Here is a 14,839-nt window from a genome sequence, read left to right as displayed (position 1 = left end):
CTTTAAAATATACCCCAGATTTTTCAAAGTTCTCTCTGCCATCTTATGAATATGATATCTAGGTAGGAGCTGCAAAAAGAGATTTTGAAGTAATGTAAATTAATTTTCTTAATGGACTTTGATGTCTGTTTCCTTGAGTAGATGGAGAAGCACTAATAATTAACTATAGTAACCTAATGAATAGTTTCTTGATCTTTTTTATAGTATATATTTCTGACTCATTTCCTCTGACAGTTGCAAGATCAGTAATATTTCTTTTTGTTAGCATTAATGAAAAAATGTGCACCAGAATATCCTGCAGTTTTGGGTATTTTTCTGACCCTGTGTCAAGCTTGATGACCTCCTAGCTATGAGGTTTGCATCCAGTGAAACATGTTCTACTTCTTAATACAGAGAGGTTTGAATTACCAAAAAGAGCAACCCCAAAACCAGCCCAATGAACAATACTAAAACAATCAGTCAATAGTGACTATGACTTTCAGTGCTTTGATTTTTGTCTATTTTGAGCCATTGGATTTTTTTTTCCCTGGGCAATGCTGCTCTCCTTTTGTCTGAAAAATCCTATCTCCACTTAGATGCTCCAAACTGGGAATGGCCAGTCACAGTTGCTTTGGCAAGATTAGCAAATCACACCCTTCACATGCAAGACACTATAAAAGTTTGTGTTTGTGTGTTTAGTATTTTATCCTTTTGCATGTGACTACCTGTGCCATGGGTGGTAGTCCTGCAGTGACACTGCTTCAGGCTTAAGCCTGAGTGTCACAGAGAAGGATTTGAGTTTCCTGGCTGTCTGGGCAATCAATTCCCTTACTGACCACCACAGCTGCAGTTTCAAAGAGGAAATCCATGCCTGTTGGTGTGATTTATCTATGGGAAGGTGGTGTAATTACTCTGTGCCCAGGGTGTCAGGAGCAGCAGGGCTCCTCAGTGCTCTCACCCTCCCCCCAGATGTGGTTCCTGACCCACAGCAGCTGAACAGGAAGGAAAATGTTATTGCTGAAGACTCTGGCTGCCGTGAAGTCCTTTTTGCAGTGTCCTGCTGTAGCTCTAGATCAGTGAGTTAAAGACTACTCACATCAGCAAGATCTGCAAATCCTACTTTAGTGGAAGTGGTTCAGATTTTTCTATATTAAAATTTTTGTTGTTTTGTAGAGACAACTTCAAATTACAGTTATATTATTTTTCAAAATATTAAGTAGTGAATCACATTATTATTATTGTCATCATCATCAATCATCCCATCCATGCTGTATAAATCATGCTGTACGTGGCAGTCTGCTTCCAAGTTGATCTGACTTGAGGAAAATCCCACTTGCTGTTTTGCTGCTGCTGAGCAGAGTAGGAAGGCCCAGGGCCCAAGATACAGCTTCAAGCCAAATCCTGCCAAATCTGTTCCGGGAGTCACTGTTGGTGAAGTGGCCATCACTCAGGAGATGTCACGATCACGGAACCCTGTGTCAGTCCATAGCTCATGAAATACCATGTCTTCAGCTATTCTGCTCTTTCTGAGATCTGAACTGGGATCCCTTGGCTAAGACAAAGCAGCCTGGAAAGTTTTGCTTTGTGCTGGTTACCAGTGTCTTCTGGTCACTGCTGAACCAAATGTTTCCAGTGTTTCCTTTTGCCCAGAAAATGTGGCGAAGAACTCACATAAGATGATAATAGCATTGCCAAGGGATGGGAGCAGTTTTTGGATGAAAATTTTAAAATGGATTTAACAAGTTATTGCCTCTCTTTTCTCTTCCACTTGAGTATTGCTAGTGGTAACTCCATCTTTCCCAGGGTATGTAAGTGGCTGTGGAAGGAGATCAGATGATGTGAGCCATACTGGTAGCCAGCTTGTTTCAGGACCCACCAGTACAAACCAGTAGATTATCTCCTACTCAGCAGATCAAAGAGCAAATATATGTATTGCAAGACTAGTGTAATTTCTAAGCTAGTTAATAACTGCTGGGTGTCCAATTTTTATTTTCATTCCTTTTAATTTTTTGAAATTTCTTTTCTTAGTTTATTGTTCTTGCTCCTAGAGGATCATAGGTTCAAAAGCTGTGATTTTGTAGAGCTGTGCAGTCTTAGGTAAGATTAGCAGTATTGAAAACTGACCATTTTGTTTGTTAGAAAAGTTGTGGTTCCTGTCAGAGTATTTCTTCTTAGAGCCCTCTTCTCTTCCTGCCACCCCACAGGTAAAAGTGAGATAACTCTAGGTTTCAGCATTATTCAGAGCAGACAGAAAATGACTTTGTGTATAGGAAGATAGATGCACACAGAAAATCCACTATATATTGGTATTTTGAATGGAGATTTAAAATACTGATGGTCTGTAAGGATGTTTTAGAAATGCTACGGACATATCAGACACCCAAATTCTGATAGGATTTTGACTTTGAGGTTAGCATAAAGCATTCAAGTCATTGCTCAGACCAAGTTCTGTCCCATCAAATGATGTTAAATGAATTCACCTGCAGCTACTGAAGCAACTGTTTCAAATGGAAAGTTGATTACTTCTTACTTTCTGGATATAAACTAATGTATAAATATAAAAAGTGAAAAGGAGCCACTAAATAAGAATTGTTAATAAAACCTACTGTTCTTCTCATCTTTCTGTCTAGAAGACATAAGACAGGAAGAGAATCATTGTGTTTGTAACCCAGATAAAGTCAACAAGATAATATCTGTATTATACTGACAGCAATGTAGAGCTGCACAAGCCAGCTAGAATACCAGTGTGGCTCTGCCAGCTCAGACTTCATTGAGTGTTAACTCCTTCCTGGCATGGCAGGGACATTTTTATAACCAAATTGTTCATCTCCTGGTAGGTTGACAGATTTCTGAGATAATAGTGAAAGGCTTACAGCTACTAAAACTCTTCTACATAAGGAATTACCACTTTTTCTAAAGAGCTTGCAATGTATTTTAGGCATCACAAGAAGGATTGATCTCAGTTCTCACAACTGAGCTTCAACCATGTGTTTAAAATTAGTGTAGTGTCCTCCCTTAAAAATGATTTAGCTGTCCAAGTCCAACATAGCTACTGTGGACTCAATGACCCTGATTCTCCACACTTTGTTGTTAAAGACCTAGTCTTCCCATGTCTCTTCAATTTTCTCTCTCCTCATGAGATAAGCAGTTCTTCTCTATCTACAAATTCACTATAACATAGTCAAAATAATTCATAACTTAAACGGTTGATAGTCATTATTTTCTAGTTTGTGTTTTTCTGTCTTTTTTTTTTCCTATGGAAGTATAAAATTACCTTTAGAAAATATATGCTACTTACAATAGAAGCCATGAAAGTAACCCATGGGCATGGAAGATTTCTGTGGTCAGTGAGACTTGTTAATTTGAGCCAAGGAATGCTGTTCTATGTACTAATGTGCATTTTTGTGGGAAGACTCAGTGTTTATCCATTCGAAGATTTCCCCAGAGTTGCACATTTTTAGGACTTAGGGCTTCAGATTCATAATGTTACAATTTCCTCCTCCTTAAACTCTTCGCTTCCGCTGACACAATGAAGTGTGGTCCTGCTTATTTGTATTAGCTCTCACATTAGCATATCACTAAATACTTCCAAATATTTTAAGCTTCTGCAAAAAAAGGGCCTTCTTAACAATTGTTTCTTATTTGAATTGTGTCAGAATAACAATGTGCTAACACTGTAAAGGATGTTCTCCCATCACATACTGACTCACACCATTCTTAAGAAACAATTTGTGTTTTCTGGAATGGTCTACAGGCCCTCAAAGCAAATTGTGGAACTTGTTACATGAGGGTGGGTTTTAGCTTATGATGAGTATGAGCCCGTTGTCTGAGTTCATGCTGATCCTCTGGAGTACAGCGATTACCTGAATTTGAAATGTTTATATTTTTCACTTACTGTTGCAAAGGCAGAACTGTGATGTACTCTCCATATGCAGGTAACTTTAGCTTTTGATTCTAAGTTTTTATACTTTAAATTTACTCTAGGTAACTTTTTTCCCCGAGTGTACTTAGAAAAGATGAATTGTCACACCATATGAAGTGTGAACTTGGGGAGGGAAAAGCTGCTTAGCTTCTTGTCCTCATCTCTGTAACAGAAATCAAGGCTTTTCCACAGCTAATAAGCATAATGTATTGGAGGCAGCTCTTCCTTTATGTTGCTGATGAAGAACATGGTTTTAAATGAGCAAAAATGAGAAACAGCTAACTTTTTTGAGGTTCAGTAATGTATTGCTTATAGTACTTGTCACCACTGTGACAACCTGCTGGAGAATTAAATCAGTTTTTATTCCTACAGAGCAAAGTAAGAAAAATAGTTTAGGTTACCATGGTAGCTAGTGCGCTTAATCTAACTGGAGAAGGTAGGCATGCTGCAATTTTTTTATTCTGCATCTGGTCTTCTGAATGCCAGAGAACAGATGACAGGCAAACTGGAGCTAACCAAACAGATTTCTACAGCAGTTTTTAGCAACTGTCTTGAAAAGTTTTCTTTTTACCTAGTTTGTACTACTCTTTGTAGGTAATAGTATTAAATCATACTGTAACAGGTTTTAAATAAATATAATAAATTTTACTCCTTATATTCATAAAAGTTCTTTAAAGTCATTGTAAAATAAATTGAAGGTAAGCCAAATATTGCTAACCTTGCAGCCAAATGACTATCACTTCAGGAACTGCAAGTGCACTAAATACACAGTTAACAACCACTTGCCTTGAGTAAAGAGCTTCAGCCCACAAAAGTCTCATCTCAGGTGCTAAGTAGTGCTGTGGCTTGTCCTGACAAGGGTCTGGGGCCTCCTTACGAAAGGTGGGGTCATTCAGAACTCCCAGGGAGCACCTTTCTGTCCTTCTAGCAAAAGTAAAGCAAAATTACTGAGAAATAAAAAAGGAGTGTATTAATGAAGTTATAGTCAGATTGATCACGATGTTTACTGTAGTTAAATTCCTCTAATTTATACAGATGTGCCTGTAAAAATAAATTTAAATGTTTAGTGTATTAATCATATAGAGCTCTGAAGAACAAGTGAAGATTATGGTAGCGATTTCACCCTCAATTGTGTTGTTACCAGTCTCTGGTCAGACAGTATTAAAACTGTGGCTAAATCAGACATATTTCAGTGAGACACTGGCCAATTGTAAATTTTGAAGTAGTATCTATATGAAGGCAGACAAGCATTTAATCCCTTCCCTGTCAGGCAGAGGATCTTCCATGCTGTGAGCAGTGCCTAGTCACATGTTTCTGAATGGCTATCTGTTCACTCTGACCTTACACAGAGCAACAGAAAACAGATGTCTTTGCCTTTTGCCAAGTTCCTTGCTCACAGTTTAGGAATAATTCCACACGCACAGGAAGGTTTTTGTTAATTTCTTTCAGATGATGGTAAGAATCCTGATCACCTCTTTCTACAGAAATAAATATTAACAGCTGATCATTCCCATCACTTTTATAAGAAATGCTGTGTCTTATAAGAGCTCTTTGGGAAGAAGCGGTGTGTTACTCTGCAAGAGCTTTGCTCTGCATCTTTATATTGCTACATTCTGGTAGAGAACCTCTGGAATCACAGCTGAAGGTGTTTGGTGAGAAAAGACTTATAGAAACTTGATAACTTGGATTGCTAAAAACAAGACTTCCTAGTGTCCTCAGTAATATGGATACTTGTAGTAGCCCACAAATTCCCTGATGTTGTCCATAATCTGAAAATACTGAGCAATTTCAGCATCTTTCAGGATCTGCTGAACTTTCTGTTAACTAAGGAGAAAGAACTCTGCATGAGATATGAAGACACCAAAATGAAGCAGTTTTCCTAAACTGTATAGAGTTTTTAAAAAAAAATTATATTTAGTAGTTTATATGTTAATGAGGCTTGCTGCCCAAAATAGGGAACTTCCCACTGACTTTAAATATTTTTGATAATTTCCATAAAATAGTGCAAATAATTTCAAGAGATTTAAGGTATATAAGAGGAAAGTGGCTTATACAATTTCATGGATTTTAAGCAGAGGAACACTACCTTTAAATCCTAAGAATGATTACAGTGTACAGGCAAGGTCTGAGCTGAGTTATGTTGAAAGTTATTTTTGCTGGTTTAACTTTTTTTTTTTTTTCTTAATTCCAGAAGAGGAATTAAAAGCTCAGGTATCAAAGGAATTACTTATCTCTTCTGAGACAGACTAGTAATAACCCTGTGAATTAAGCTGTGGTGGAACAGGTTTTGGAAAGGAAGAAAGTCACAGAACTTAAAATAATCAAACTCCTGCTTGCCACTGAGAGAGAGAGATGACTTAAATTGTTTGTCTTTCTCCTAACTTCCTGAATTTTAACTGTTAACCTGTGACCATTTTCCATGACAAAATCTTGTATAAAGGCAAGCATCTGTTTGTACAGTGCCTTTTGTGTAAGATAGCACAGAAATGGAAGGAGAATCCTAGCTGTGGCTGCTATTTAGAAGTCAGCTTGGAAACCAGCATATTCTAAGGGGAAGGAACTATGTTGCTTTCTACAATCTCACAAAACATACCCAGAGAGCTGTTTCAAGGTTTAATAGCCTTGTGGACATGACAGAAGCTGCATAGTGAAATAAGTTATTCACAGGAAGACAGGAGGTATTTTGCACGTTAATTGGTATAAGTCTTCCACTGCCAAACCATAGAAAATTCCAAATACGCTCCAGAAAAAGTTCAGTCTTGCTTTGCATCTATGCCAGCAGTAGTAGGGGTTGCAAATAAGTGTTGTAAATGAGCCCTTTTGTCAACCAATGGCAGTCTCTTCCTTCTCTTGAAAAGTGAAGAAGTGGATTAAATTAATGTGTCCTGACCTAGTTGTATTTGGTGATCTTTATGGGTCCCTTCCAACTTGAGATATTCTGTGGTTCTGTGTTTTATCCTTATAGCTGAACTGCTGCTGTTCCCCAGGGTGGCTGTGGGTTTGCACCTGCAGTGCAGATACCACCTCAATGCGCTGAGGAATGTGTTTGTTGGCATTTCAACTATTTTGCTGGAAGAATAACAGATGGAAGAGATTTCAAGTTGTATTCCAGGATTTCAGTGAGACATCCTCATCTGTTGGCAGCTTTTTTGCTTTTCGTTTCCCTCCTGTGCCTGCCATCTTTATTGGTTCTAGCTATGGGCATGTGTAGAAGTGCCTTCAAACTCCCTTTTGTCTGCTGTTCCATCAAAGGATCAAATCAGAAGTGACTGAATCCCTGGGAGTATTCAGGCTGTACTAGACTGATGTGGAGAAAGGGTCAGGAAAGCAGAAGTCCTTTCCAGTCAGCCATTCAGCACGTACCTGACCAAACCCCTGTAATGAATAATGTAAAATACAGATTGTTTCATGGGCCAGAAGTAACATTTTTCCATTACAAAATGCTTTCTGTTAAGAGAAAACAATTTCCTTAGAACAATTTCCTCAGATGCACTTCTTTTTTCTCTTTTTTTCCCAAGAACTTTGTAATCTGGGTTAGTGGCAAAGTTGCTAATACTCTTCCATTGTGGAGCTTTGCCTTCCCTAACGATAGTGTTACATGACTTTGTGGTAGGAAGTTTTCTCTGGCAGGTGGATAAGTACAAGCATCTAATGCCCATCATGGGCAGTGGCTGGTAGCAGGTCCTTGTGCCCCTTTTGGCAGGGAAGGTTTGTGGTCTCATCCTGAATATAGTGCCAGGATAATGAGGGAATCTGGTAAGCCCTAGGCAACAGGAGCACAAGAGAAGGGGACAAGAGCACAAGTGTGCTCTACCCACTTACCTGAACAGCTTTTTCTGAGCTTCTGCACTTGACTGAATTTCTTTCTCTGTTGGGTGTTTCTGAATGTAGTCTTTTGTTTGTTATTTTGGTTTTTGCATGTAAATTACACTTTTATTACTGTGAACAAAATGGAGCCTTTTTAATCTTTCCAAATATTCGAACTTCTATATTTTCTGTTATTCTAGAATAAAAACATAAGGCAATTAAATAAAAATATGCAAAGAGTCTGGCTTTCCAGCTGATATACCATTTTAGATTATTTAGGGGAAGTTTCAAGATATTTGCTTGCAATATATTTTACAGCCTATAATAAAAAATAAAACATTCAAAACTTTTCCTTTCAAACACTATTTGGAACTTCAGAAAATCTTGCTATGGCTACAAGTGCAATTTTGTAATGCCAATACCTGAAACCTCCTTTAAAGCTTTTGCTAATAGAACTCATTAAAGAAGGAAGTTAAGCCTACATATCTCAAGGTGCAAAACAGAATTGCCTAATACTAAGTAACAAACCAGTTCTAACACTGTGAAAGCTGTTCTTCATCTCACATTCCTGCCTGAGGAAATTTGAGCTGAATGTCAAGATATAACTACTGTAATGTTGCTCAGCAATTAATATTAATGTCAGCTCTGGCCTCACAGTGAATCCATTTTCTTGTCTTCTCTTTCTGTTGATTTTTCTAATATGAAAAAGAATTCAGATATCCTATGATAAGAGAATTTGAACCCCAAACTTGTCTGTGCGCTATATGGATTCAGTGTTATTTTGGAAGGGGGATGTCTCCACTAGGTAACAAAAGAGAAATTATACATGGTAATCAAATGCCATTTCTAATGGAGCATCATAAAGGGATCAATGAGGGCAACACTTGGGAGCTGGAAGAGTTTGTTTTGTAAGGTGTGTGGGATTTTGTTGTGGCTAGGAATTGCAGTCATACCAGTGGCAGAGGCATGCACATCAGGAGGATGTAATGGGAGAACATTTCCCTGCTGTAGGTCTTTTAACCAAATTTCTTTTAAAACCGTTTTAGAAAACTTCAAAACATTAACTCTTTTGAATTGAATGTGAAGCTTGGGGTAAAAATGCAAATAGTAAAGGTTTTTCAGCCTAGAATTTGCTTCCCCATTTTTAATTTTCATTAGTTTTTGGAACAGGAGAATTCCTTTCTGTGCCTAAAAGTTGTGACCTCCCCCCAAGCCCAAATACCTTTTTTTTTTTTTCCCTCCTAGGAAAAACTAACCCAAACTGAGTGGTGATATCAAATATAGCAAGTTATAAAATTATGCAATATGCTACTAAAAGTACTGAGATATTATTAATATAAGGGTAGCTTAAAGACAAATTGATGCCTGACCTGCATGAGAGGATAATGACCATCCATCCAGTAAAATCACTTTAAGAAATTCTTTAATAGAAGGAGGCAAGTGTTGTGGTTTTTTATGGTTTTGTTTTTGTTGTCTGGTTTGATTCGAACTTCCCTGCAAGCCGGTCAGTCCTCTTGTACAGAGGGAAAATGCATTGTGGACTATGCCATCAAATATAGTGGGATCAATAAATATGGGCACAAACTGATACACACGGAGTTCCACCTGCAAATGAGGATAAACTTCTTTACTGTGCAGTGACTGGGCACTGGAACAGATTGCCCAGAGAAACTGTGGAGTGTCCCTCACTGGGGATATCCAAGAACTGTCTGAACACAATCCTGTGCAGTGTTATCTACATGATCAGATATGGTCCTTTCCAACCTTACCTATTCTGTGAAAATTGTGTATATATATATATATGTGCATCAGTACAGAGCGTGGCCAGTGATCACCAGCGTGAAAGGGATGCTCTCGTAGCACAGCTGCAAGTCTGTAGACAAATGCTGGAAATTGTCAATTTCAACAAAAAGGTTTATTTGACAGGTCATTTCATGGCACATAGATAGATAGCACAAAGTAGGGAGTAGCCTAAGATCAGGGGAATGGCAAAGATGCGCCTATATTTGTCTCCTCCCTCATTGCTCATCTCCCAGCTGCCCTCCTCTCTCATTTTGTCCTTTTCTAGAGAAAGTTTTTAGAAGACTTTTGTATTGTCTGAATGCAAAATGTGGAAGTTTGGTGAAAAGTCAGAAATGTTCATGTGTGGAAGGAGATGACATTGTCCCACTCACTTCTGTATCACCCTATTCTTTTGGTGTAATTATGGCAAAGTACATACTCTTAAATCCATTTTCTCATTTTTTTCTGTCATTATTTTCCAATTGTCATCCCAATCTTTTCTTAATTTACATCTGGCTTTCTTAGTGCTTTCCACCACTCTTGCATTTCTTGTCTACTAATTTCCTTCCTTTATCTCTTTTTTTTTTTTTTCTCAGAAAAATTTGAAACATGAAGTTTTAATGTGGACTATAAACTGGTCAATTATTCACCTTTATCTCTACTTAAAAATGTCGGTGTCAGCAGTAATAGGAGAAGGGGAACTTTCTCAGGAATGCTGTGGGCAGTGGCAGAAGATGGAGGTCACTAATACTAGGAAAGAGCAGCCTTTATAAAGGGCCTGAGAAGTAAAGGTCTGCACCAGAAGTCATATGTAATTGTTTGTTTTAAATTCAAAATGTCAGTGACAACACAATAACAGTTGGTTTTAATTCTCTTTCAGCAACAAGAACAAGACCCGACTAACTTATACATTTCCAATCTGCCTCTCTCAATGGATGAGCAGGAGCTTGAGAACATGCTGAAGCCCTTTGGGCAGGTGATCTCCACGAGGATACTGCGGGACTCGAGTGGGACAAGCCGTGGTGTTGGCTTTGCAAGGTATTTCAGAGGGCAGCCTTTTCCCTTTGTTTTGACTGAAAAGGCAAGGATAGGTGGAAAAGGCAGAAATTATTGAAAATTACAAGGTTTGTAAAGAGAAGGGAAACTGAGGTGGAGTTATCCAGCAGGGTTTCATTAATTCTTCTTTTGGTAAAGCTGTGTCTCATCTTGGTAAAGCTGTGTCTCATCTTGCTTAGATGGCTAAATCTAAATTTATTGCTCTTACTGGACAATTGTCTAGAATAAGAATTCACTCTAAACCACTTCCTTCTCTTTTCTGTACTTCTTCTTTCTCTTCTATCCCTGAACCAGTAAGCAAGAGTTATGTGGTGCTTCACCGAGACTTCTCCTGTGACTTTTCTGGCTTTTGAAGTTTGAATCCCAGGCAGCAAACCAGAAGGAAGAACATTCTTCCCCACCCCCATGCCTTTTTTTTTTTGTTGTTTTTCTTCATTAGATCCTTGGAGAAAATGAACTCATCATTGCCCTTTGAACATCAGCCCTTTGAATTTTCATGCTCATTAACATGATGTCAGCTGGGAAAGAAAATATTTTTATTCACTTACAGTAAATCTCATCTTAAAATGTTTGTGTTCTAAGTCAAATATCTCACCCAAATCAACAGGAACAACTGTTTTTCATAAATTAGTGGATACCTCCCAAATATTCTGTCCATATGAATCTACTTTTTCTCTAGTTAATGCAGCTGTTTTTAGTGGGATCTCTTCATCAAAGTCTTTTCTGTGCCATTTCTATTTATCTAAGTCCTGCTTTAAACCTAGTATAACAATCAAAATTTAGAGGCTTTAAATTGAAGCGTTCTATTATCAACAACAAAAGCATGCGTTGAGCAAAGAATTGGGATTCTCAATATACGTTGTACAATCTCTGTGAAATCAAATTCCAGTAATTCAGATGTTCAGCCAGTATTACAGTAGCTCTGTATTTGAACAAATAGCAGAGTCTAAAATTAGTGCACAGAAAAGAACTGAACAAATTTATCTCCTGATGAGGCCAAAATTTTTAGGGATTGATTTTCCTGTGAGTTGGTTGGGGGCTATTTCATAGCACTGTGATTTTTATTTTTCTTTTTTTTAAATCTCTCCCCCCCCCAGTCTCCTGACCCCCAATTTTATATTCTTGTCAAACCTGTCCAGTTTCAAGAAGGTAAAACAAAGGAACAAAATTAGAAATAATTGAACCATTTTCATTAAGTAAGAGTGGAAAACCAGCAAGTTTGGGCTTTGCTAAAATTTCTTCCTGTCCCCTTTAAAAAAATCAACAGGTATTTGTAATATTTTTGGGGCAAAATTAGCCTGGCATTTTAATTTCATTAATATATGTATGTTTTATACGTAGCTTTCACTTTTTGTACTATGAAGGCTAGAATCCGCTAACATCCCCTCTCTAAAATTCAGTGGGCATTTTGAATTCATTCAGTCTCTTCTCCCTAAACTTGTTTACCACCTCTACCTTGAATCAGTGGTATGGTAGGAAATACAGTAGGATATATTTTTTCTAATATATCTGGAAGTGTTCTAGAATCATATGCAGAAGTAAAAAGACTTGTGGATATACTCATTTGTATTGAGGATATTAAAATAGAATAGTTTTAAAGTATTTTCTCAATAGTTTCTCTATTATGCATTTTGTGTCTAATATATACGAGTGAATTTATTTTTATATAAATCTTTATATACATAAAGTATACATAAGTTATAGGATAAGAACTGTTTCTATATCTAATTAGAACTTCTTTCCTTCTGCAAGGTGAACATTTTTCTTATATTGGAAAATTCTTGGAAAAATATTAATTAAAGCTAAAATTTTCCAAGAAACCTGTAGACATTAAATAAATGTTTTAATTTCTTGCCTTTGGGAGACTTTTATTGAGTTAATGGGGAATTATGTATTTTGTCAAATCCAGACTTTGAGTCTTAAACCACATTATATTGTTTGTTTCATGTGAGACAAAAAAAAACCCAAACAAACAAAAAAATTAGATTTCTTTGATACAGATCCAATAACCCAGAACTTCTGAAAATTCTCTTAGAGATATTTTTGGAATCATTAGGAAAACCTCTTGTTCATTCTGGATTTTGGTGATATTGGTTGTTATCTATGCTTGTATTTTGTCAGCCTGTGCAGAAAGGATATCAGAATTAAAAAGATGCCAAGACCTGGTAATTTTTAGTCCTGGTTGTTTGCTGCTGAGACTGTTGGCCTAATTTGTGGATATGAATTACAGAACTTAATGAACAAATGAAAAGAATTATCTGTTCAACATTAACCAAACATCATCTTGCAGGCAGCTGAAAAATAAATTCTTTTTTTTAAAACACATTTTGTTGTAATGGCACACCTCAGTCATTCACTGTGACTGTGTCCAAGCTGGCAGCTGGGGCTGGCACATCCACCCTGCAGGTAAGGGTGCAGGCACATCCTCCAGAGCCTCTCCCAGGCCAGCAGGAGCTCTCCAGCCCTCTGCCCAGTCTGTTAAGATCTGACAGCATAAGTGCACAAACCTGTTTAAGATTTTGAATGCATTCTCAGTAGCCATCACAGCTATGCTGGTATTGGCTCCTGTTTTGAACTTGGAGACAATTAAATAAGAGCCCGGTGCATCATTTAGTGGGGATGATGTGTATAAGCTAAAAGCTGCCAAGTCAGTTTGGGTCACGCAGTCAGGCAGGTTTATATTTGAGTTATTACCTTAAACTGTACAGACAGTTCTGAATCCTCTCTTAAGAGTGGCATTAACCTTCACTGCATGCAGCATGTACACTAAGGATTCAGTTATGAGTGACAGTGAGTCAATCCTGCTTCTTTCCAGACAAGAGAGATACTTCAGGCAGCTTGGACAGCTACAGTATCATTTCTGAGTAAATACTAGTATTATTTTCAGTTTGGCACTGACTTTGGTCTCAGAGTGCATAAAATTTTAATTGAGTTTGGCTTTACCTTCCTGGAGTTATATGTTCTTAGAAAACACCTCCATTGTTCACGCATGGGAAAATAGGAAAGCAAGCCCCAGCAGTGAAGAGGGAAAATGCAAGAAATACGATTTGAGAAAAAGCAAGAAATACGCTTCAGAAAAAAATCACAAACATGGGAATCTGGTTGAGTGTTTAATTTATGTAAATTATTCTTTATTTTCTTAGGATGGAGTCAACAGAAAAATGTGAAGCAGTGATTGCTCATTTTAATGGAAAATTCATAAAGACACCAGCAGGAGTTTCTGGTATGTTGCATATATTTCTTGCAAGATGTATGAATGGGTTATTGCTTGCATGGTGGAAGCCTGTTACACTGATTGTTGTATCTGGCTTCTCATTTAGAGGCAGGCTTATTAAAATTAAACTGTGTCTTTTTGGATGGCTGTAATGCTTGCTTGGAACACAGTATATTGCTTTTCTGTTGTAAACCTTTTCAGGAATCTAGTAGTGTTCTCTTCTAGCAGAGAAACAAGCAGCTAAGATGCCAGCTATGTACAAATTCACATCCCACGTAAACCCAGTTGAAGTGAGGAAACAAATATCTGTATCAAAGCAGAATTTGGCTGATTGTCCATGGACAGGGCTTTTTTCACAGGCAAAAATGGGCTGGTTTTGTCATCTGTTGATGATTTTTTTGAAGTATTTTCAAAAAATATTTTCATAGAAAAAACAAAGGAATCTGCAGCAGTGCCTGGCATGATCATTCACTAGGGAGCTGCAACTCTCAAGCCAGCATAGCTTTTTAAAGTCCTTCAGGAAAATGGAAGGAGGTCAGTATAGAATGTTGCTTCTAGAAATATTGTGCAAGGCAAAATTCAGAGAAGGCTTAGTACAATTTTGTTGTCACACTGAGTTCCTCATCAGTTTGTCTGCTTTGTCAGCACCGTTTCTAAGAGACAAAATGTATATTCCGTGAATACTGGAAAATGAGGAGAGGAAATTCAATGCTGCTGAGTAAAATAGAAAGTAAAGAGGACAATAGAGAAGGAAAGAATACATGCCTGACATTCCAGGCAGCTTTCAGTAGACATTTTATTGAGAATCCCAAGTGGGAATTTTACAAATTACAGTGTTGATGTGGTTGCTGAAGCTGCCTTTATCCCACTGGTGAAATGCTCTCTGCAGCCAGACCCTGTCACTGAGGAGGAGGAAAGTAGCCCTCGGCAGGCAGACAAGAATGTGGCTTGTTTAGTAAAACTCCAAACATGCCTCATCCCAGAAAGATTGCTCCAGTTTGAGGCAGTCTGTGCTGCTGTAAGGATGGAAAATGCTTCAGAGCACAGGAAACCACTCCCTTCGGCAAAACTAATCTAAT

The 14,839-nt window shown here is 37.7% G+C and overlaps 1 protein-coding gene across 5 annotated transcripts in view; it reads left to right on the top strand.

Moving 5' to 3' along the window:
• Positions 1-14,839, top strand: part of RBMS1 (RNA binding motif single stranded interacting protein 1) — a 141,862-nt gene that overhangs the window by 106,781 nt on the left and 20,242 nt on the right. For all 5 annotated transcript variants that reach the window (XM_058839650.1, XM_058839654.1, XM_058839653.1 and 2 more), the window contains exons 5-6: positions 10,371-10,528; positions 13,690-13,769. In XM_058839650.1, the coding sequence (XP_058695633.1) occupies positions 10,371-10,528; positions 13,690-13,769 (238 nt within the window). The remainder of the gene's footprint in view (positions 1-10,370; positions 10,529-13,689; positions 13,770-14,839) is intronic.

This window comes from Poecile atricapillus, chromosome 5, assembly GCF_030490865.1.
Source record: "Poecile atricapillus isolate bPoeAtr1 chromosome 5, bPoeAtr1.hap1, whole genome shotgun sequence".
NCBI lineage: Eukaryota > Metazoa > Chordata > Aves > Passeriformes > Paridae > Poecile > Poecile atricapillus.
Note: the sequence above shows the minus strand (reverse complement) of the source record. Positions and strands in the feature narration are given on the sequence as shown.